The sequence below is a fragment of the Anomaloglossus baeobatrachus genome, chromosome 7, assembly GCF_048569485.1.
Source record: "Anomaloglossus baeobatrachus isolate aAnoBae1 chromosome 7, aAnoBae1.hap1, whole genome shotgun sequence".
NCBI classification, from domain to species: domain Eukaryota; kingdom Metazoa; phylum Chordata; class Amphibia; order Anura; family Aromobatidae; genus Anomaloglossus; species Anomaloglossus baeobatrachus.
The window spans coordinates 40,639,516-40,663,526 of record NC_134359.1 but is presented as its reverse complement, the minus strand read 5'-3'; the positions used below and the strand labels follow the sequence as shown (position 1 = coordinate 40,663,526).

General features: G+C 47.2%; 1 protein-coding gene across 1 annotated transcript in view; it reads right to left on the bottom strand.

The window, feature by feature from the left end:
- The window catches only part of GALNT5 (polypeptide N-acetylgalactosaminyltransferase 5), an 88,562-nt gene extending 64,955 nt beyond the window's left edge, over positions 1 to 23,607 (bottom strand). Inside the window, exon 1 of the mRNA XM_075317237.1 lies at positions 21,512 to 23,607. Coding sequence (XP_075173352.1) covers positions 21,512 to 23,301 — 1,790 coding nt within the window. The 5' untranslated portion in view covers positions 23,302 to 23,607. The remainder of the gene's footprint in view (positions 1 to 21,511) is intronic.
- Positions 23,608 to 24,011: the final 404 nt, after the last annotated feature.

Below are 24,011 nucleotides of genomic sequence, written 5' to 3'. Positions count from 1 at the left end.
TAGTATCCGTCACGAGATGGATCTGCATTGGACCAATGCAAATATGGTGGGCATCAAATTGGGTTGTGGAAAGGGGGGGGCTTTTAAGAAGTGGGAGTGTTATGAAAATGTTCTCAGAGGTGCACTTGGCACACTCACATTCCAGGATCTCTTACATTACCTCTTCTAAAAGATTGCAAACAGCATGATGTGAATGGGGACTTTGACAAGATGGATAAGGGGCCTTTCACACAGCGTTCTGATCTCCGTTCAGTGGTTCCGTCGAGGCTTCCACCCGAAACCCCCGCAAAACGTGTTTCAGATATATACACCAACGGGGCCATTCACTATAATGGTGCAGACGGAGTCACCATGTGCTTTGTCGTGTACCATTTTCAGAAGTATACACTTAATGGAGATGGACACCCAGACAGTAGACGGGACCACTGGATGGGGAGATCAGAATGCAGTACGAAAGGCCCCTAAGAAAGTTTGACATGGTTTTCAGGTAGCCCTTTGTTAGTAGGTAGCCCATACTCAGGAATTGGGTAAAGAATTGTATTGGTTGAGAACTATTATATATTGTACAGTAGACACAAGAACTGTCTATTCATTGGAAGTCCATCCAGATTGTGATGGTAGGATATGGTGGGTTGTAGTATGTTCAGATGTTGGGATTGTTGCCTTGTGTGTATATTGTCCTGTCTGTAGGTTAATCACCCCCTGCAGTGCTTCTGTCCCTAGGTCTGAGGGATGGGGGCATGGAATCCACCCAACCTCTCTGTTTACCTTGGGGATTATTCAGTCAGCCTGATAAGGACAAGAGACAATCAGGAAGATTCATCCTCTGGGGGAGAAGCTGCAGCTACAGGCTGCACCCCTGAGAACCGTTAGGAAACCCCGATTTGCCTGGAAAAAGGACTGCTGGAGCATTGTGACTCATCCCTGGGACATTTATCTCATTACTGGATGATTTTACCCTCTGTGTGGTGGATTATTTTATGGACTTCTTGATTTGCTTGGAATAAATGTTCTTTGGATTGTTCACTCAACTCCTGCTCTGTTGATTGTGTGATATCGGAGTAGGACCCCGTGACACAGATGCTACAATAGTCAAAGTTGACAATGATTAGGTCATGTAGTACAAGTAGTATTTTAGAAGCATCAAAAATGATTAAGACTGGCTTCAGACCTCAATCCTAACGCTATCTTTTTAAACCCGTGGAAAACAGGATTCAGATGTGCCCTCAACAAAGCCACTGGTGGACACAAAAAGAAAAGGGCCCCTGTGCAAGAATACTATATGGGCCTTTTGCAGCCCAAGAGCTCATCAAAATGTCCAATTCCACATGCTTTGGGGATAGAAATGGGGCCCCAAACCTTTTGGGCCACTGTGAGGCTGCTCCAATGATATGTCTGCCCCTGGACAAAGCCGTGGACTTCAATTAGGGCAAATGGAGTCCAAAATATGTAGCTACAGACCTAATTTGGTGGTGGCCATGAGGTCTACGCTACACAAAAGTATAAATTTTAGACTCCATGTGTTGAATTGAAGTCTATGGCTCCACTGGGGGAATGTCTGAATCCTGTTTTTTGGGGTTTATGATAAAAGCTTGTGATGGTTTTAGGAATGGGGGCTCAGATGTGATCAGTAATCTGCCTACAGAGGATAAAGCAAGTCTGAATGAAAGAGTGTAGGTGATAAGCACCTCCAACGAGAGAGCTATGTAAATAAGGATATGCTCCGATAGCGCACAGATCGCTGGCCTACGTATCAGTCATTGTTTGCTCTAGGCTTTTTCCCATACGTTTTACGTGAGGAACCTGCCTGTGTAAAGTTGTAATATTTTCAGAATTCTGTATACACCATGAACGAGTAGAAAAGTCTGCCCTGAAAGCAAACACCATACAACCCCACAACGAGAATCCAGCTAGAAAGCATTCAGAGAAGCTCGTAAAACTGGAAAATCAACAAGAAAAACCCTCCGCTAAAACAGACAAGGCTGGCAAAGCTCAGAAGCATTAACAGCAATTATAGAATTAATTCACACAGTAAAAGCAATTACAGTACTCCATGTCTGACTCATAAAACACCATCGTACACTGCAAAATATCTCTGACGGTGGCTGTCATGTGGATTGTTCACCAGTCGGTCAGAAAAGGCTAAATAATATTCATCATGTCTATGTGACTACCATGAGAACTAATGGGGCAAGGAGGTCCGGACTGTGGGATATTTCTTTCTGGCACTCTCTCCATCTTTTTGCGCCAGTCCATTTCAGATGCCCTCCATACATACATGTTCTTACTAACATTTCAATGCCATAAATAATACAATCTTAAACTGTACTTCTGGGACCACCCTTAGAATATACAAGAAGTCCTAATTTTACGGTGGGATTTGTATAAATTCGGCCCCTTTTTTGTAGATCATTTCCTAGGAATGTTGTGGCACAATCAAGAACGTTGGACTATAAATACTGGCAAATTATCCATTGAGTACATGAATGGTTGGGTTGACCCACCAGAATATTAGAGGGATACCGGCTCTGAAACAATATTGGGCCCTGTAGCCGACTTTGGGGCCAATTGTTTGCTTATAGGTTTGATTTCTTATAAATCGCATCACATATAATCCATTAAATCCCACTGATGATACATTCTACATGTGCAAATGTGTCACCCAGGAATATGGGGTACTTGGTCCCGGGTGGTGTATATCTGGGGAATGTCACTTTGGTGGTCGTTACCCGGTTCCGTGCCCTGGGTGCTTTTTGTAAAGGGGATATTTACCGGGGATTAGGATAGTGTTCACACGTGACGCCACTTGCGGTGTTGCGGCTATGTGGATGGAGCTGCCGCTGCACAATGTCCACTACTGGGGCTGGTGTTAATTGCAGCCTGGATGATAGGCCCTCCACAAGCAGGGCCAGGCCCCAGAGGATAGGTGATGTGACGGGTGTTGGAAGAAGGTAGGCCACACAAGAGTTCAGTGCAACTGGTCTTTTACTCACTGCTGGTTGGTGATAATTGGTTACCCGAGGCCGGCTGCTTTCACCTTCAGGTTCCCTTTGTCCCAGTGCCAGTGCAGTAATCTGGTACCTTCTTCCCCTGCACCTGTCTCTGGTTGGTGGGTCCCCATGTCATAGAGCAACTGGGGGTCCCCATCCAGTGGTCTTCCACTGCTGTCCATATGATGGTAACATTAACCCTGTGGGGATGGAGTCTCTGGTCCAGTCCCCGGTTCTCCCTTTGCTACTGAGTCTCTGGAGTTTTAGGGTCAGCGAGGTCCGTGATGTTCCCCTTGCTGTGCAGGCATTATCAGGCCTGCCTGGAGCTTCTGCCTGTCCAAGGGTCCTGTACCCCATTGGTGCGTAGTTCCGGTAGTACTCCTCCGGCAACTACCCTCCTGGGCACCAGGTTACTGCTCACTCCAAGTCAGTCCATCTCTTCGCCTCCATCTTCACTCTCTCACACCGACTGTCTTCTCTCTTTCTGACTGTCCACAGTCTGCCCCTCCCACCTGGTCAACTAGTGGACTGGACTGGCTCCACCTCTAGGCGGCCATCCATTGGCCCGACCCTAGCCCTGTACCATTCTATGGGGGAATGTTGGGGAAAACTGTGATTTTGTGGAGTGTTTGGTGTTGCCGGCACTGGTCTTCTGTGGCCCTAGGGGGTAGGCCCTGCATCCTGGTGAGGATGCAGAACCTTGTAGCTCCCTGATGGCTACAAGGATAGCAACAAAGTTTATCTGGCAAAAGTGGATGTTTATAAGTTCTGTACCGATGGAGGATGGACCTCAGAATATATTCTGGTTGTTCCAATTGACAAAAGTCTGACATGGGCGATATCTGGTGCCCACAGATAACTGGTGGATAATTCAGTCAACACCTATGTCTCTTGACTCATGCATGAACAGTTCACCTAAGGCACCGACTTATCTTCCAGGAGAAGACAAGGATTCTCATCATTAATGGCCAGTGAAAGCCCCCATACTTAGGGGCAGACACATCATTGGTGCAACCTGTGCAGCTGCATAGGGTCCCAAGGGGTAAGACCACCTCCAAAGCAGGCAGTATTGTACATTATGATGAGCTCTTGGACTGCAAAGGGCCCATTTATTGTTCTTACACAGGGGCCCTTTTCTGGTTGTGTCCGTTAGTGCCCATACTCATTACATGGTTTGCTAGTTATGATGAAATCAGATTTGCCCACTTTAACAAGTATAGAGAAGTGTCATTAGAAGATTACCTACTGTTTAATGGTTTTCATGTTAAAATGTATCAGTATTTTTTATATGATGTTCTTTCAAATTTCCATATGAACGGAGTATGGCGTATATATGCCTATATCAGGATAAATAACTGAAATCTCATACAATGGTCATCCTGGACACTCAGTCTTGTACTAGACTCACTCTTATTCTTTCAAGAACACTTTTCAGCAGTCTCAATATCATTACAGACAGGATTGCAATAAGAGAGAACACTAAATATAGTTGATACAACAGGATTCACATTAGGTGATGTCACAGCTCCCCTTCTCCCTCTTATCTACAATATATAAAAAGTGTTATCTGTCAGAGTAGATATTGTGAATGGTAGATTTTGCATTACATGATATCACGACTCACCTCTTCCTCCTGTACAATGACTGATAACACGGGATCCACCATTCACAATAGGTGATATCACAGGTCACCTCCTCCTCCTGTACAATGACTGAAAGCAGCTCTATATACATTAGATAACATAGGATCCACCACCATTCACAATAGATGATGTCACATCTCAACTCCTCCTGTATAATGACTGATAACACCTTTATAAATAGTAAATAACACAGGATCCAGAATCTATAATAGTTGGTCACAGCTCACCTCCTCCCCCTCCTGTACAATGACTGATAACACAGGATCCACCATGCACAATAGGGGATGTCACAGCAAACCTCTTCCGCCTCCTGTACAATGACTGATAACACCTCTATATTCACTAGATAACACAGGATCCACAATGCATAATAGGAAATGTCACAGCTCACCTCCTCCTCCTGTACATAGTAGACCTTTGCCCCATATTTGAGCATGCTCAGAAAATACTTTTACATAAACAGTGCTTGAGGCCACCAATTGCTGCTAACATCTATATAAAAGAACAGGATGTAGGGGTTCAATATTAGGCCGAATGTTCTTTTTTGGGGATTTTTGTACAATTTTTTTCCCCCAAAAATATACAGTGATTTAAATAATATTTTTTTTTAAATATATATATATATATATATATATATATATATATATATATATATATATATATATATATATATGTCGCCCTGGGCAAGCCAGGGGACACAGGTCACACACCACCACACCCTACATCCCAGGTAGGCACATCTAAGCTAACCAAAAATCCTTGTTGCCTTCCTCCAGAGACTGATGATTCACACCAGGGGGTGGGCCAGGCGGTTGGCTCCGCCCACCGAGGAGTTCACAGTTCTGGAGGCGGGAGAAACCGGGGAGTTGAGTTTAGGAGGAGGAAGTGGAAGGAGTGGAGGAGTAGCCAGACAGGGCTAGAGTAAACAGCTAAGTGAAAGTGAAGGAAGAAAAGTGGTAAAGGAGGAAAGCAAGTGAGGTGACAGTAAAGAAAGAAAGCCTGAAGGGTCCAGCTGTGTGTAGGACCAGGTCAGCAAGGTCAGCGACGGCGGTGACTGTCTGGAGGGGGACCGTTTGGAAGTTCCTGGAAGGACCCCGTTGGCTGTGTGCCCGGCGGTCTGGAGCAGTGTTCCGAAGGACAGTCAGCACCAGGGCAGGGGCCTCTCGGACCCCGGCAAGGCTAGGAGTCGCCAAATTTGCCAAATCCGTCAGTGAAGGGGACGTAGATCCCCCAACAACCAAGTCCCGATTGAAGGCAACAGCCCAGCCAGTATAGAAGAGACACCGCCACCGCCAAGGCACCAGTTTCTTAGGGCCAGCGCCTGCGGGCAAAGAGTAGAGCTCCCCCGGTCCAGCTTGAAGCCGGGGAGCGGGTTACCGGTGGGGACCCATCGCAACCAACAAGTACACCAAGGTGCAAGGAAGAGGGACATCACCGTCACCTACCGGGAGAGCAAGTGCAGCCGTCCGTGGGACCGTTTTACCAGCCGTTTGGTTTACCGTACAAACTGTGTCCACGTCTCAGGCTGAGTGAGTACCACAGTGCCACAAGGCACAGCGCTGCCCCCGCGTCCCTGCGCCCACCGGGCCCTGCACCTCCCAAGCCATCACCGGGCCCCGGGATCACCAACCCCTACCCACGGAGGGGCAACACAACACCTGGCTGCTCCGCATCACCATCCCCGGGAGCCCCGTATAGAGCAGCGGTGGTGAAATCACCACAACTGTGGGTGGCGTCACGGACAATAATCATCCCCACACCCAACAACCCCCCTTTCACTCACGGGCGAGGAGTGCCGCTCGAGAAACCCCCGGGATCCGGCCCACCGCTCGAGCCACCACTGAGCAGCAGTCGCCGGACCCGAGCAGAAGGGGTGAGCGTAGTGTGCTGACACCCTCCTCTCCGCCCGCGACATACATATATTATATATATATATATATATATATATATATATATATATATATATATATATATATATATATATATATATATATATATATATATATATATATATATATACACACACAATGTCTTTTTTATTTTTTTTTTATTTCCACAAACAATACCAGCAGGTCGTTTTCTGACACATTCCCTATACAACTAGAGTTTTCCATATCTGTCCCATAATAGTAGTGTGAGGCAAATCCCGGGATATGAAGATGAATTATGACTTCCAGTCATAATCGCTCATCACTCCCTGGCAGTGCCCCCCTCCCTTCTTGTTCTCAATGTCCAGCATCTGTGAAGGTGTTACACCTCCATGGCCATCTCCTGTGATATGGAGATGAGATGATGTGGGAACAATGGACACAGGAGGACTCCCTGCCGTGACCCTGTGGTAGGAGCTGCTATCTAATTAGCAAGCTTGGAAGTATCCAGACAGAACGACTCCAGTAAAAAATGGTTCATATCTCGCAAGCCATATTTCCGATAAATATGGCAACCATAAAAATGGTGTCTCCGCATGCGGACGATGCTGGCACACCCTTTTTATGGGAGCGGGAGCTTGGGAAATACCCCAGGCGTGATATCAGCCAATGGGGAACTAGTAGACAAGTCATGAGTCCTCTCATTCTGTAGCTAAATTCATAACTGTCACAATGAGAGCATTGGCGTCCGCCTACGACGCTCCCAGGCCAAGTTATGGCCATATTCCATGTTGTGGATTTTGTCCATAACTCCAGCCAGGGGTGGAGCAGTGCTCCCTCTGAGGTCACGAAGGTAGGAGGGGACCTGGATTTGCCCAGGTTGATAACCCTACTTCGGCCATTTTCCAGGGTTCTTTCGCTGGGGGTCACGTGCAGGAAACATCTGTGGGAGTTCCTAGAAACCTGGTCTACAGCGCCCCCCTGTGGCCAGACGCACAAGGTAACTGATTGAATTGCATACCTGTTTGTAAACCATGCTTTATCTGTAACTGTACTCTGACATATGTATATTCTGTAGATTCCCTATTGTATATATTGTAGTTTCTAGTGTGCTTTAGGCTGATTAAATTATATAATTAATCTTGGGCTGTTCTGTTATCTCGATCTTGAATCCCACGTCTGTGTGTTCGGCTAATAGTTACCGTGAAGCGGTTGGTGGCAGCGAGTTGTGCCAAGGATTATTGTGGGGAGGCCAGTGAGATTCGGGGAGGTTTTATATATTCCGCCCGCGGAGGTCGGGGGAATATATACCCTACTCTCACCGGGGACCCTTCAATAATCGGCATAAGTAGTATAGCGGCCTCCTTGCTTATGGTCGGGCAATTCCATAATTGGCCTGACTATAAGAGGGGCGCTAGAGAGCGCGTCACGTGCTCTGTCTGTCGGTCGGGAGGTATAAAGGAGGGGTGACACCCACTTGTTACCCCCCAATTGTGACGTACTGGTAGCCAGCGCGGGGGATTTCTGAGTGACCCCCCCGGTGGTTTGTGACAAGTAGTAATTTTCTTTATTAGAAAATGACCTTTAATTATGTCAGATCTTCTCCATTTACATAATGAAGCGTTATAAATAGAGGCAACACCAAAATGACAGAACTAGGTCGGCTCCGTCTACCGGCTCGGATCTCCTCTCTGGCTGCAGGTGACGATCCGCATAGGTCGTGTTACATAAGGCAGCGTCTACTGTACAACAAAACTTGGAATTTACAGGCAAACCAGAGCAAAGAAATAATTCAAAGCAGAAAAAAAATAAAATAAGTTCTTTTCATCTGTGTGATTGAGCATGATTTACCATACTAAAAGCAGAGAATGTACTGTACAGATCTGACGTTGAGTGTTGCACGAGTTCCTACACATAAGTGACCACAATGCCGCGCACTATGGATCTGACCATTCAGTTGCCCAACAAACCAGGGGCTGGACCAAAATGACAACAGGCTTAGTTATAATCATGCGATTGCAAGGGGTCTATACTGTAGAATCCCCCATCAATCAAGAAAGCAGGGGGTCCCAAGTTTCCTGTCTGAGCGAAGTGGTGATTGTGTAAAGTAGCAGTGCGCATGCGCAAAGTCTAAATGACTGATCGAGGTAGTCGAGTGCAGCGCCCGGAGTGGCCATAAGCATTTTTCAAACCCTCTGTTACATTGAAATAAATCAAGACCCTAGTTCTCAAGATGAGTTGAGATCTCTAAATACCCTACCCTCTGGATAGGATAAAAGCTGTGTAAATTGGAACTAAACATTTAAAAGGTTTGGTCTGTTTTGAACAATCACTTTTTTGTAGGAAAAAAAAACAAACAAAAAAACCAAAAAAAAAACGCTTGACAATACGTTAACTATTTGTCCTGTGGCTGGGACGCTCAGAAATTAGAGGGCATCCTCATTTATGAGGACCACCCCAGGAAAGGAAGACCAAGAGTCACCTCTGCTGCGGAGGATAAGTTTATCCGAGTCCCCACCTCAGAAATCGCAGGTTAACAGCAGCTCAGATAAGAGACCAGGTTAGAGACCAGATTAGAGACCAGGTCAATGCCACACAGAGTTCTAGCAGCAGACACATCTCTAGAACAACTGTTAAGAGGAGACTTTGTGCGGCAGGCCTTCGTGATAAAATAGCTGCTAGGAAACCACTGCTATGGACAGGCAACAAGCAGAAGAGACTTGTTTGGGCTAAAGAACACAAGGAATGGACATTAGACCAGTGGAAATCTGTGCTTTGGTCTGATGAGTCCAAATTTGAGATCTTTGGATCCAACCACCGTGTCTTTGTAGAAAAGGTGAACGGATGGACTCTACATGGCTGGTTCCCACCGTGAAGCATGGAGGAGGAGGTGTGATGGTGTGGGGTTGCTATTCCATCCGGTTTGCGTTTAGTTGGACCATCATTTATTTTTCAACAGGGCAATGACTCCAAACACACCTCCAGGCTGTGTAAGGGCTATTTGACTAAGAAGGAGAGTGATGGGGTGCTACGCCAGATGACCTGGCATCCACAGTCACCAGACCTGAACCCAATCGAGATGGTTTGGGGTGAGATGGACCGCAGAGTGATGGCAAAAGGGCCAACAAGTGCTAAGCATTTCTGGGAACTCATTCAAGACTGTTGGAAAACCATTTCCGGTGACTACCTCTTGAAGCTCATCAAGAGAATGCCAAGAGTGTGCAAAGCAGCAATCAAAGCAAAAGGTGGCTACTTTGAAGAGCCTAAAATAGAAGACAGTAATATATATATATATATATATATATATATATATATATATATATATATATACTAGAAGGTGGCCCGATTCTACGCATCGGGTATTCTAGAATTTACGTATTGTGTAGTTCATGTATGATTTTTGTTATATATATAGATGTTGTTGTGTGTAGTTACCAAGTGTTTGTGTAGGGCGCTGTACATGTTCTGAGTGTCGCGGGGGGTGAGAGCGGTGTTGTATGTGTGTTGCGTGTGTTGCGTTGTTTGTGGAGCGCTGTGTGTCTGTAGCGTTGTGTGTGTGTGTGTGTTGTGCGGTTTGTGTGGGTGTGGTGTGTTTTGGGGGGAGGTATGTTTTGAGCAATGTGTGTGTTGTGCAGTATGTGCGTATATTTGTGTGTGCAGCGTTGCCTGTGTGTGTGGGTGTCTGTGTAGGGCGTTGTTTGTGATTCCTAGTGTGTGTGTGTTGTGCAGTGCGCGTGTGTGTGTGTGTGTTGGGGGGAGGTGTGCACCTCCCATCGTGCTCCATCCCCCATGCTGCGCACCCCCCATCGTGTTGCATCCCCCATGCTGCGCACTCCCAAACGTGCTCCATCCGCCATGCTGCGCACTCCCAAACGTGGTCCATCCGCCATGCTGCGCACTCCCAAACGTGCTCCATCCGCCATGCTGCGCACTCCCAAACGTGCTCCATCCGCCATACTGCGCACTCCCCATCGTGCACCATCCGGCATGCTGCGCACTCCCAAACGTGCTCCATCCGCCATGCTGCGCACTCCCAAACGTGCTCTATCCGCCATGCTGCGCACTCCCAAACGTGCTCCATCCGCCATGCTGCGCACTCCCAAACGTGCTCCATCCGCCATGCTGCGCGCTCCCAAACGTGGTCCATCCGCCATGCTGCGCACTCCCAAACGTGCTCCATCCGCCATGCTGCGCACTCCGAAACGTGCTCCATCCGCCATACTGCGCACTCCCAAACGTGCTCCATCCGCCATACTGCGCACTCCCCATCGTGCACCATCCGGCATGCTGCGCACTCCCAAACATGCTCCATCCGTCATGCTGCGCACTCCCAAACGTGCTCCATCCGTCATGCTGCGCACTCCCAAACGTGCTCCATCCGCCATGCTGCGCACTCCCAAACGTGCTCCATCCGCCATGCTGCGCACCCCCCATCATGCTCCATCCGCTTAGGAGTGCGCAGCATGCCGGATGGTGCACGATGGGGAATGCGCAGTATGGCGGATGGAGCACGTTTGGGAGTGCGCAGCATGGCGGATGGACCACGTTTGGGAGTGCGCAGCATGGCGGATGGACCACGTTTGGGAGTGCGCAGCATGGCGGATGGACCACGTTTGGGAGTGCGCAGCATGGCGGATGGACCACGTTTGGGAGTGCGCAGCATGGGGGATGCAGCACGATGGGGAGTGCGCAGTATGGCGGATGGAGCACGTTTGCTCAGCCTCTCTCCTTCCAGCCTCCCTGAGCATCAGCCCCCCCCTCCCAGCCTTCCCCAAGATCAGCCTCTCTGCTCCCAGCCTCCTCCAGCACGCCGTGCTCCTCTGCCGACACTCACCCACACCCGATCGCATCCACTCACCCACACAACCGATCGCATCCACTCACCCACACAACCGATCGCATCCACTCACACACACAACCGATCGCATCCACTCACACACACAACCGATCGCATCCACTCACACACACACCCGATCGCATACACTCACACACACACCCGATCGCATACACTCACACACACCCGATCGCATACACTCACACACACACCCGATCGCATACACTCACACACACACCCGATCGCATACACTCACACACACAACCGATCGCATCCACTCACACACACACCCGATCGCATACACTCACACACACACCCGATCGCATACACTCACACACACCCCCGATCGCATACACTCACACACACCCGATCGCATACACTCACACACACACCCGATCGCATACACTCACACACACCCGATCGCATACACTCACACACACAGACACTGACGATATTGCACATACGCGCTGATACTCACAACATCCGGGGATATCACATGCTTCTGGCCATGTGATCCTCCCGGCAGGTCCTGGAAGCTCACAACAGCACAGTATCGCTGCCGAGAAGCAAGCGATATCCCAGGATGTTGTGAGTATGTGGATGCGATGTGATGTGTGTATGTGAGTGAGTGTGATCTGATTTGTGTGTGTGTGTGTGTGTGTGTGTGTGTGCTGTTATGTTATGTATGTTCTGCAGCTGCAGGACCTTGATGTGTGGATGCGATGTGATGTGTGTGTGAGTGTGAGCCGGTGTACACTGGTAACTATGATACACATCGGGTAACTAAGGGACCTTAGTTACCCGATGTGTATAATGGTTACCAGCTTTCACGGCCTCCGTTAAGATCCCAGCATCGCAAGGTTATGTCTGGCGCTGCCGGGATCCTGACGGAGCCGGTGTAGAAGCAAGCGATATCCCAGCATGTTGTGAGTGTGTGGATGTGATGTGTGAGAGTGAGTGTGAGAGTGAGTGTGAGAGTGAGTGTGATCTGATGTGTGTGTGTACTCACCTGGGAGTCGGAGCTCCGTGTCAGTTGGGCCACAGCGAGCGTGCATTGCGTGAGGGGGCGGGGCCTGCAGAGAGCCGGGGCGAGAGGCCAATCCGTGTGGGGGGGCGGGGCCATGGCGAGCCCAGCGGCCAATCAGCTTTGTGTCACCGTAAGGACACAATTTCGGAGCATGACAGACAGATAGACAGATAGACAGACAGACAGACAGAATAAGGCAATTATATATATAGATACACACACACACACACACACACACACACACACACACCTGCCCTCATCCCCAACTGCTCCCCTAATTATCCCATAACAAGGTAAGGCCTCATTCACACATCGGGATTTGAGAAAACCAGGAGTGTCTCCAAAATACAGCACAGGCGGCAATATTCGACTATAGCTTTTTTCTGTAGGTTCCGCTCCTGGCTTTGGCAAACAAACACTGATGCAAAATCCTGACGTTTGATGAGGCCTACAGTAATATGGTGGCAGCACTATAATTACAATACATTAGCTCTGTTTACATAGTCTATATAGTATAACTCCTTTGAAATTGTAACAAGCAAATGGATTTCGGGAGCACACTGCACAACCTCAGCAATGCGCACTTCACATCTAGCGCTTCCTCAGAGGTCATGGCCACAAAGGGTCTAGTGACATTATATATGCAGCCTGTCATAATCACCAGGTCTGCCGTATCACAGTGTTGAATGTGGCACATGCAAGCTAATATTCTGTAAACCCTCCTGTCACGATTCCTCCGTGCAGAGCATCTTGCACACAGGTGATGCTCTGCCGCACCTTCCTGAATTATGGAGCCAGCAATGACATTATTCCTCTGTGCAGAGCATCTTGCATTTGGAGATGCTCTGCTGTGTTTCTTTGAGCACTAGCTGACAGGTTGTTTGACAGCGCAGGATTCCATACAGGTGCTGATTACTCAGGTGTTCCACCTTCCTGGTAATTGCTCTGTTTCATTACTGAGCATGCTCTCCCAGAACCTCGCCAGTCGTACTCTCTGGTTCTGCAGTTGTGCTCTTGGCTTATGTTTGTTCTTGTGTTCTGATCAAAGTTTCTTGACCCCGGACAGTTATTTGACTTATTTCTACCCGCTCCCTGTTCTTGTCATTACCTCCTGGCTTCTGACCTTGGACCGTTACCTGACCACGTCTCTGTCTGCTCCCTGGATCTATACGTACTCTCCTGAAATTCTGATCCTCGGCTTGTGACTTGACTGTGTGGCGCCCCTGACCTGGTCAGGCACCACTGAGTACTGCACCCATGCTGGGGGCAGTACAATACACGTAATCCAGAAGGCTGACCGAGGTGTGACTACACAGGCGCAAAGGTCTCACACATTAACCTTTGAAGGGACTCCTGAGAGATTCCAGGGAGGGGGCGTAGCCTCCATGTCCACTCAGGGGGTGTGGTAGAGAGCCTGGTTGCTAGGTTGCGTAGGCAAGAACAGGAGAGGAGGAAGTAGTGAGCCAGTTAGTAAGTGCAGCTCAGGGAGAGCAGACGTGAGGAGCAGACCCTGCAGGCTGTTACAAGCTGACAGTGTACGCGCAGTGACAACCGACGGGGGAGATCGGCCACCTGGTAGTGCCACCAGAAATCCACCCAAGGCTAGAGAGAGCAAAGGGGTGGCAGAGTAAGGGGACTACCAGGGAGGTACCAGGCCCGCAAGGGTAACAGGTCCCAGTGCAGAGATAGATTCACCTTTCTTCTGCCAAACCTGCCGGTGGGGGCACTCCAGACCCACACCACACCACCACAGAGTCCGCAGCCACATAGCAAAGAGAGGGCCCATAGCTCACAGGAGGCAAGCAGCCGGAGTGACCTGGTCCAGGCTACAAGCAAATGGGCCGAAACGAGGGGAGAATAGGCAGCAGCAACTTCCCTGGGTGACCCCCGTAGGGACTTCAAGTCGGGGTCACCACAAAAAACACAAAGGGCTAAGGAAGGCGAGTTGGTAGTCACCCTAATCAGCCAGCCGGAACGATACCTGGTTCCAGCCTGGTTCATCCCAGCTACGCCCGGGTTACTCACTCTGCCACCTAATGTGAGCAAAACCCCTGAAAGACATTCTGCTTGTGTTTGAGTCATTCTGCGCCTTGTGGTTCCACACACTTACACAGGGCCCTGGGGCTTGCCTCACTGTCGGGAGGCCACTACAACTGACTGCACCCACCATCAGCCCCAGGCACCCCTTAATCTGCAGTGGCGGTCACCCTGACCGCAATACCGAGAGTGGCGTCACGAAAATCCTAAAAGAAGGTTCCCTACCTGTGACCAGACTATTCCATCAACGTGGAGTCCCTGAAGGTAATGCACCGACACAACACCGGCGGGGCTTCACAAGTGCATTTATGTTTACTCCTTGTGTTGTGTCATGTCCTCCCGTTTCCTGGCTTGTTTGACTACCCTTCCGTCTATACTAGCCGTAAGTAGTGACTAGTATCACACCTCCTGCATTATTCAGAGCATTCCGCACTTTATAGTCAGTCTTAAATCAATTGCTCAAGCCACTTTATACAGGGTGTATTACACGGTCTTATATATGGTGCCCATACACTACTATGGACCTTTCTGTTCACACTGAATACATCAATGGAGGCACACGGAGTCTCTTTGCAGCACTGCATGATTTATTATGAAGGGATTGATTACTCAGACAGATCCAAAAATTCCTACAGGTCCATTATACAGGACCTTGATTTCCATTAATAATTTAGCCACTAATGCTGGACTAGAATCATCTTCCTTAAAGGGATTGACTCAAATATTTATTATCTATCAACACTAAACCTTATAATAAAAGGCCCAAAGTGCCCTGTGTGAATGGAGCCACAGTGAGCATGTGTGACCGGCGCCCGTATGGTCAGTGGTCGCACATGCTCAGTACTGCTGCTGAGTACTTTGAGCCCCCCATTCTCAAAGCATTGGGGGCACCAGGATTTAGAAATAGGTGATAAAGGGGGTGTCCCATACGTGTCTTATAAACAGTAGTGCAAAATATACCTTGTATAATGTACATACAGTTAGGTCCAGAAATATTTGGACAGTGACACAATTTTCGCGAGTTGGGCTCTGCATGCCACCACATTGGATTTGAAATGAAACCTCTACAACAGAATTCAAGTGCAGATTGTAACGTTTAATTTGAAGGTTTGAACAAAAATATCTGATAGAAATTGTAGGAATTGTACACATTTCTTTACAAACACTCCACATTTTAGGAGGTCAAAAGTAATTGGACAAATAAACCAAACCCAAACAAAATATTTTTATTTTCAATATTTTGTTGCGAATCCTTTGGAGGCAATCACTGCCTTAAGTCTGGAACCCATGGACATCACCAAACGCTGGGTTTCCTCCTTCTTAAAGGGAACCAATCATCAGGATTTTCGTGTATAAGCTGCAGCCAGTGCAGTGCTGGCACTATCATGCACAGTGTGTACATACCATCAGGGGGCAGCTCGGGTGTTTAGGCAGTGAAATCCAACTTTATAAAGTTTGAAATTTCGTGCACTTTTTGATTGACGTGTGCACCTCTCTGTTAATGTCCGGGCGGGTTATGCAGGAGTTCCCCGCCCCCCCCCACCAGCCTGTTCCTCCCTCTCTCCTGATGTCCGGGCTGGTTATGCACGTGTTCCCCGCCCCCCGCGCTGCCTGTTCCTCCCTCCCTCCCTCTGGCTGTATGTAAATATCTAATCTTCAGAAACATGGCGCCGAAGTGGCGGAGTTTCTGAAGCCCGCATTACACAGCTTGGTGTCTGCAGACTGCAGAACAGCTGATCGGAGGACGCGATATCACTACCGTGACCGGGTCTCGCAGCACTGCCGTCACGGGGTCATGTGAGTCCATTGTGAACTTACCTCACCTGACCCCCGATGTCGCTGGCAGGCTGCTGTCCTGGCCCGTTGTCCTGAGGCGGCACGTCATCATAGGTACAGCTGATCGCGTCCTCCGATCAGCTGTTCTGCAGTCTGCAGACACCAAGCTGTAATGCGGGCTTCAGAAACATGGCGCCGGAGATAAGCGCTATGCGCAGAGGACCACTCCGGCGCCATGTTTCTGAAGATTAGATATTTACATACAGCCAGAGGGAGGGAGGGAGGAACAGGCAGCGCGGGGGGGGCGGGGAACACGTGCATAACCCGCCCGGACATCAGGAGAGAGGGAGGAACAGGCTGGAGTGGGGGCGGGGAACTCCTGCATAACCCGCCCGGACCTCAGGAGAGAGGGAGGAACAGGCTGGTGGGGGGGGGCGGGGAACTCCTGCATAACCCGCCCGGACATTAACAGAGAGGTGCACACGTCAATCAAAAAGTGCACGAAATTTCAAACTTTATAAAGTTGTATTTCACTGCCTAAACACCCGAGCTGCCCCTGATGGTATGTACACACTGTGCATGATAGTGCCAGCACTGCACTGGCTGCAGCTTATACACGAAAATCCTGATGATTGGTTCCCTTTAATGCTTTGCCAGGCCTTTACAGCCGCAGCCTTCAGGTCTTGCTTGTTTGTGGGTCTTTCCGTCTTAAGTCTGGATTTGAGCAAGTGAAATGCATGCTCAATTGGGTTAAGATCTGGTGATTGACTTGGCCATTGCATAATGTTCCACTTTTTTGCACTCATGAACTCCTGGGTAGCTTTGGCTGTATGCTTGGGGTCATTGTCCATCTGTACTATGAAGCGCCGTCCGATCAACTTTGCGGCATTTGGCTGAATCTGGGCTGAAAGTATATCCCGGTACACTTCAGAATTCATCCGGCTACTCTTGTCTGCTGTTATGTCATCAATAAACACAAGTGACCCAGTGCCATTGAAAGCCATGCATGCCCATGCCATCACATTGCCTCCACCATGTTTTACAGAGGATGTGGTGTGCCTTGGATCATGTGCCGTTCACTTTCTTCTCCAAACTTTTTTCTTCCCATCATTCTGGTACAGGTTGATCTTTGTCTCATCTGTCCATACTTTTCCAGAACTGAGCTGGCTTCATGAGGTGTTTTTCAGCAAATTTAACTCTGGCCTGTCTATTTTTGGAATTGATGAATGGTTTGCATCTAGATGTGAACCCTTTGTATTTACTTTCATGGAGTCTTCTCTTTACTGTTGACTTAGAGACAGATACACCTACTTCACTGAGAGTGTTCTGGACTTCAGTTGATGTTGTGAACGGGTTCTTCTTCACCAAAGAAAGTATGCGGCGATCATCCACCACTGTTGTCATCCGTGGACGCCCAGGCCTTTTTGAGTTCCCAAGCTCACCAGTCAATTCTTTTTTTCTCAGAATGTAACCGACTGTTGATTTTGCTACTCCAAGCATGTCTGCTATCTCTCTGATGGATTTTTTCTTTTTTTTCAGCCTCAGGATGTTCTGCTTCACCTCAATTGAGAGTTCCTTAGACCGCATGTTGTCTGGTCACAGCAACAGCTTCCAAATGCAAAACCACACACCTGTAATCAACCCCAGACCTTTTAACTACTTCATTGATTACAGGTTAACGAGGGAGACGCCTTCAGAGTTAATTGCAGCCCTTAGAGTCCCTTGTCCAATTACTTTTGGTCCCTTGAAAAAGAGGAGGCTATGCATTACAAAGCTATGATTCCTAAACCCTTTCTCCGATTTGGATGTGAAAACTCTCATATTGCAGCTGGGAGTGTGCACTTTCAGCCCATATTATATATATAATTGTATTTCTGAACATGTTTTTGTAAACAGCTAAAATAACAAAACTTGTGTCACTGTCCAAATATTTCTGGACCTAACTGTATAAGAAACCAGCACTTGATGGACACTCTACATAAATAATAGACTAGGCTGGTGTTACGGCGCATTACAGCATCATTTATACGTTTTACAGCAGCCTTTTCTGCTCATTCATCCATCGCAGCCATCACTTTCCTATTGTTAATGTGATATTCGGAGTTTCAGCACTTGGGAGTTTTGCACATGTGGTTTCTTCTCGTGCGCTGTTTCTCCCATTATACTAGAGCATAGAGTAACAACAACGACACGGACTATAACGGTCTCCCACCTACACATTTTCCTAACGTGGTTGAATGAGATGAAAAAAAGAAACGTATCTGCTTTCCTCCAGAAATAAACGTCCTGGGGCCGAGTCTACTATTTCTGTGATGGCTGCTGCAGTGTCAGACTCTGCCAGTGCACAAGAGGGGAGCAGTTTGATGTCTGGTAGGTCAAAAAATTACCAATTGTTTAAAAGTCAGGGATTGTTTTTATGTTGTTTTTTTAAATATTTTTTTTTTTCTTTTCAAATTTCCATATTAACATGAAAAATGATACATTGGCCACTAATCCTAACACTAGACTTAAGGCGGCTTTGCACGTTGCAACATCGCACGTGCGATGTCGGTGGGGTCAAATCGAAAGTGACGCACACCCAGCGTCACTTTCGACAACGTTGTGTGTAAATCCTAGATGATACGATTAAGAGCGCAAAAGCGTCGTTATCGTATCATCGTTGCAGGCTCCGACTTTTTCATAATTACGCTGCAGCGACAGGTACGATGTTGTTCCTCGTTCCTGCGGCAGCACACATCGCTGTGTATGAAGCCGCAGGAGCGAGGAACATCACCTGCCTGCCGCCGTCGGCTATGCGGAAGGAAGGAGGTGGGCGGGATGTTTACATCCTGCTCATCTCCGCCCCTCCGCCGCTATTGGCCGCCTGCCGTGTGACGTTGCTATGACGCCACACGACCCGCCCCCTTAGGAAGGAGGCGGGTCGCCGGCCAGAGCGACGGTCGCAGGGCAGGTGAGTGCATGTGAAGCCTGCGTAGCGATAATTTTCGCTACGCCAGCTATCACAAGATATCGTACCTGCGACAGGGGCGGGGACTATCGCTTGCAACATCGCAGCATCGGCTTGCGATGTCGCAACGTGCAAAGCCCGCCTAAGGCTTCCTGTCAAGTAAAAAAGACATTTCGAAAGTCTCGTTATCGTTACATTTTTTTCTGCGCACCGGCTAAATTTAGTTGTAATGGAGCCCTATTCTATTTATCGTTATCATTACAGACATGAATACAATAGTAGGCAACAGCTCTATACACAGTAGATAACACAGGATCCACCATAGGTGATGTCACAGCTCACCTCCTCCTTCTGTGTAATCACTAGGGACATCTCATATACAGTAGATTATATAGGATCCACCATGGGTGATCTCACAGCACACCTCTACCTCCTCCTGTATGACTGATAACACCTCTATATACAGCTGATAACAGGAGCCACCATTCAAAATAGGTGATGTCACAGTACACCTCCTCCTCCTTTACAATAGGTGATATCACAGCTCACCTAATTTTGTACAAGAACTGATAAAACTTCAATATATAAATAGATAACACAGACGCCACCATTCACAATAGGTGATGTCACAGCTTACCTCCTCCTCCTCCTCTACAATGACTGATAACACCTCTATATACAGCTGATAACACAGGATCCACCATTCACAATAGATGATGTCACAGCTCAGCTTCTGTTTATCACTGAGTATTATATACTGTAGATTAGATAAGCTCCACCATAGGGGATATCACAGCTCACTTTTTCCTCCTCCTGTATGACTTAATGTCACAGCTTACCTCCTCTACAATGACTGATAACACCTTTATATATAGCCAATAACACACAATCCCCCATTCACAATAGCTGATGTCCCAGCTTACCTCCTCCTGTACAGTGATTGATAACACTTCTATATACAGCTGATAACACAGGATCCACCATTCAAAATAGGTGATGTCACAGTACACATCCTCCTCCTGTACAAAGGCTGATAACACCTCTATATACGGTAGCTAACACAGGATGAACCATTTACAATAGGTGATATCAGTTCTTGTACAGGAGGAGGTGAGCTGTGATAAAACTTCTATATATAAATAGATAAATACATTATCCACCATTCACACATTATCCACCATTCACAATAGACGATGTCACAGCGCACCTCCTCCTCCTGTGAAAACTGCAATATTTTTTTTTTTAATATAGATAGTGAAATGAAAAATAAAATCTTAAACCATAGGACATTCCAATGACACCTCACTTTGAGTCAAAATTATTTCTTTAGTAAAGTCACCAAATACTGGCTCTTATGTAGTTTTCATATAGGAAATAAATGTAAAAGATAGAAACATTTCCCCGCAAACTTAATCCCCAGGTGAAACGTGCATCGGTAGGCACAGGGGGAATTCTTGTCCTTGGGGAATACCAACAACCTGAGCAAGAATTCCCCCTGTGCCCACCGATGCATGTTTCACCTGGGAGATTAAGTGTGCAGGGAACTTAATCCCCCAGGTGAAACGTGCGTCGGTGGACACAAGGGGAATTTTTGTCCTTGAGGAATACCAACAACCTGAGCAAGTAAAAATTGGACACACTTTGGTATGCAATCTCTCTCTCAGGCTGCTATTGCTGAACTTTATATATGGAGATTATTGTTATTAATTTGTTTTTGCATTTCTTATAAGCTATTTTGATCTCTTTATTGCTGCTATTGCTTTGAACCTTATTAATTATAGCATTGCTTGTAAGAGGAGCATTCACATCTATGTAGGTACAGCTACCATGTGATCATGATCCTAATTTAATTTATCATGCTCCCTGGTACTCCCAATTTTATTCCGTAAGACTTATTCATAGCTTTTAGATGTGTGTGTGTGTGTGTGTGTGTGTGTGTGTGTGTGTGTGTGTGTGTCTCATCTGTTTTAGCTTGTACTTTTCATAATTTGCACATATAAAAAATACTAAAAAAAAATACTTGAAAAATAGAAAGTAATTCTTTCACAGAAAAACTCCTTTGTGTCTCCTGTTTGGTAGTGCCATGGTTGTAGTATTCGGCACAGCAATGTGGTTGTGCCTGGTAGTCCAGCTCTCTCAGTAAATTGGGCTGAGCTGTGGCACAGCCATACAGTGAGCACTAATACCCATTATTCGACTGGTTTATGGAGATCTCAGGAGTGGAAACCACCAACAAACCAATGATATTCAATAAAAAAATCAAATAAAAAACAAAAAATGTCTTAAGTAATCATAGATGGTGTAAGATTTTGTTTGCATAATTTTCAGCACCCACTAAACACTTGTATATTTGGCAATCAAAATTTCAGGTAATTGATCAACTTCTTACCCTTTAGGTCTGGTATCCTCAATAGCTCGGTCAAACGGGATAATGTCACTAAGGTAGACATTGAAGTGTCCCTCTTTCCACTTTCTTGCTGCTTCTTGCTCCCTCTCTTTAGGGACTGCCATGGGTCTCCCAAACTGGCCCGGTGCTCTGGGATTTCTTGGACTCATAGTTATATCAATAGTTAATACTTTGTGCATCGCGGTGTTCTCCACTTTAATTTCTTCACTTTTAACATCAATTTTTACCACGTGGTCGGAGCTGGTATTATTTGCAATTTTCTCCTTGAGGTTCTCCAAAATGTTCTTTTCTTTTTTGGCTACTTTACCTAAAAATCCTTCTTGGATATTGAGCATCAAGTCGGAGTTTTTCACATTTGCACCGATATGAGTAATATTAGGTCCAGGCCCGAGTGAAGGAGTTGCGTTCAGGGATTTGGGTCCCTTGGCATCACTATCGGATAAATCATTATTGGCTGCATGTTTAGGTGCGATGTCGGCAGAGACATTTTTGGGGGGCAGTTTCTCCATTTTGTCATTATCATCTAATTTATTAATTAATACGACATTTTCATCAGGATGTTGAGCGAGATTGTCTAATTTTTTGGCCTTTTCATTATCTAGATCTTTAGGGTCTCCTACATCTTTGGGTTGAAGGCCATCTTTAGGAACAACTGCATCATGGGCCTCCAATGTAATTTTAAGGGGTCCTACATCTTTGGGTTCAAGGACATCTTTAGGAACAACTGCATCATTGTCCTCCAATGCAATTTTAAGGGGTCCGATATCTTTGGGTTCAGACATACCATTGGGGGCCGCAGCATCCTCATGCTTAGCTCCATGATTGAGGGCTCCTGCAGCATCATTTTTAGAGGCTATTGCATCTTTGGGGTGTTCTCCGTTTTCTTCCTTAGGCACTGCAGCCTTGTTAGGGGTCTCTACATCCTTTTGCTCCATTGCACCCCTTAGTTTTGCTTCATCCACAACATTTTTAGGATTTCCCGTATCTTTAGACTCTCCTGCATCCTTGGGCACGGCTTCATCTTTCGGGACCGCTGCTCCTTTCAGCTCAGCCGCACCTTTTGGTTCTGTCCCATTTTTGGAGGCCACAACATTTTGGAGCCCCAATGCCTCTTTCCCATCATTGGGGGCCGCAGCATCTTTAAGCTCAGCTCTAAATTTAGGGGTTACTATGTCTTTGCTTTTAACCATACTCTGAAAGTCCCCTGCGCCTACAGGTTCCTCCTGATTGGGCACATCCCCCAGCTTTACGACAGGGGGCGTATTATCCAGTTTGACTATTAACCTTTCTTTTGCTGGAGGATTAGGAAATTGCACATTTGTGACATTTACACCTTCCAGCTTTTTGTCCTTCTCAGCCCCCATATCGAGGTTCAGGTTTTTGGCTCGCGCCTCCTCCAACGGAGGTAAAGTTTTATTAAATATCCTGGGATTTATAGTCCTTTTCCTCTGTTTGGCCATGACTTTTACGTTACTGTCAAGTGCATGAACTGGTCCAGCGAGTTCATCCGCAGGGGGGTAAAATATGCCTTTTAATTTGGTAACGTCCTTTCCCAGGGGGTCCCTGTAGTCTCTCCATTTACCGGGGGGATTCCAGGATTCAGATCCCACTTTGTCCCTGCGGAAAAGTTCCTCTCTTTGCAACTTGCTGTTAACCTCATTGAAAGAAAACCTCAGAGCTGCCATGTCAAATATCAGCCAGATGATAGAGGCCACGAATATGAAGGCCAGGGCTCTACCGCTGCCCCTGAAGTACTTCCTTACCCTGTGCATCCTTGCAGTGGCTGGGAGTTGTAGTACTTGTCACTCAGGAGCCTTTCTTGGGTTGCCTGCTCACTCCTGCCTGCGTGGCATGTCTTGGGTCTTTCCTTCTCGCCTGTCCTCCTGGCACTTGGGCACCTCTTCCTGGCACTTGGGCGCCTCTCTCGGGGCTATGCTCTTCAGGGCAGCACATCTGCGCTGCATGGCTACAATGTATCACATCCCATATCCTGCTTCTTGGAGACACTTCGCTCGCTGAAGGTTGCAGGGCAGCAGACGTGTACTCTCTCCACCCATCCTTGTGTTGAAACTTGAGAAGCCGCCACATATGAGGAAATTGTGTCAGTATAAAAAGCCTCAGTGCAGTGCAGCAGCCCTCACCTTGCAGGCTGGTGTAACCCCTTCCTGGCTGGAAGAGGAGGAGGACTGCAAAAGCAATTAGTGACCGGCTTAACCCCTTCACTCCTACTCGTTAGTCCTCATGCAGAACTTTTGCTGACTTGCATATTATTATCATGATTTATTATTATAGCGCCATTTATTCCATGGGTACAATACAATAATCATGAACAATATAAGCACAGACCGGTACAGGAGGAGAGAGTATATATAAAATCCAGATGGACCTGCAAACAGCACAGGGTCTGTGTGACTGGGAGGAATTAAGAAATTTACTGTATATATGGGCGCACTAGGCGTTTTTTTTTCACGCTGCGTTTTTG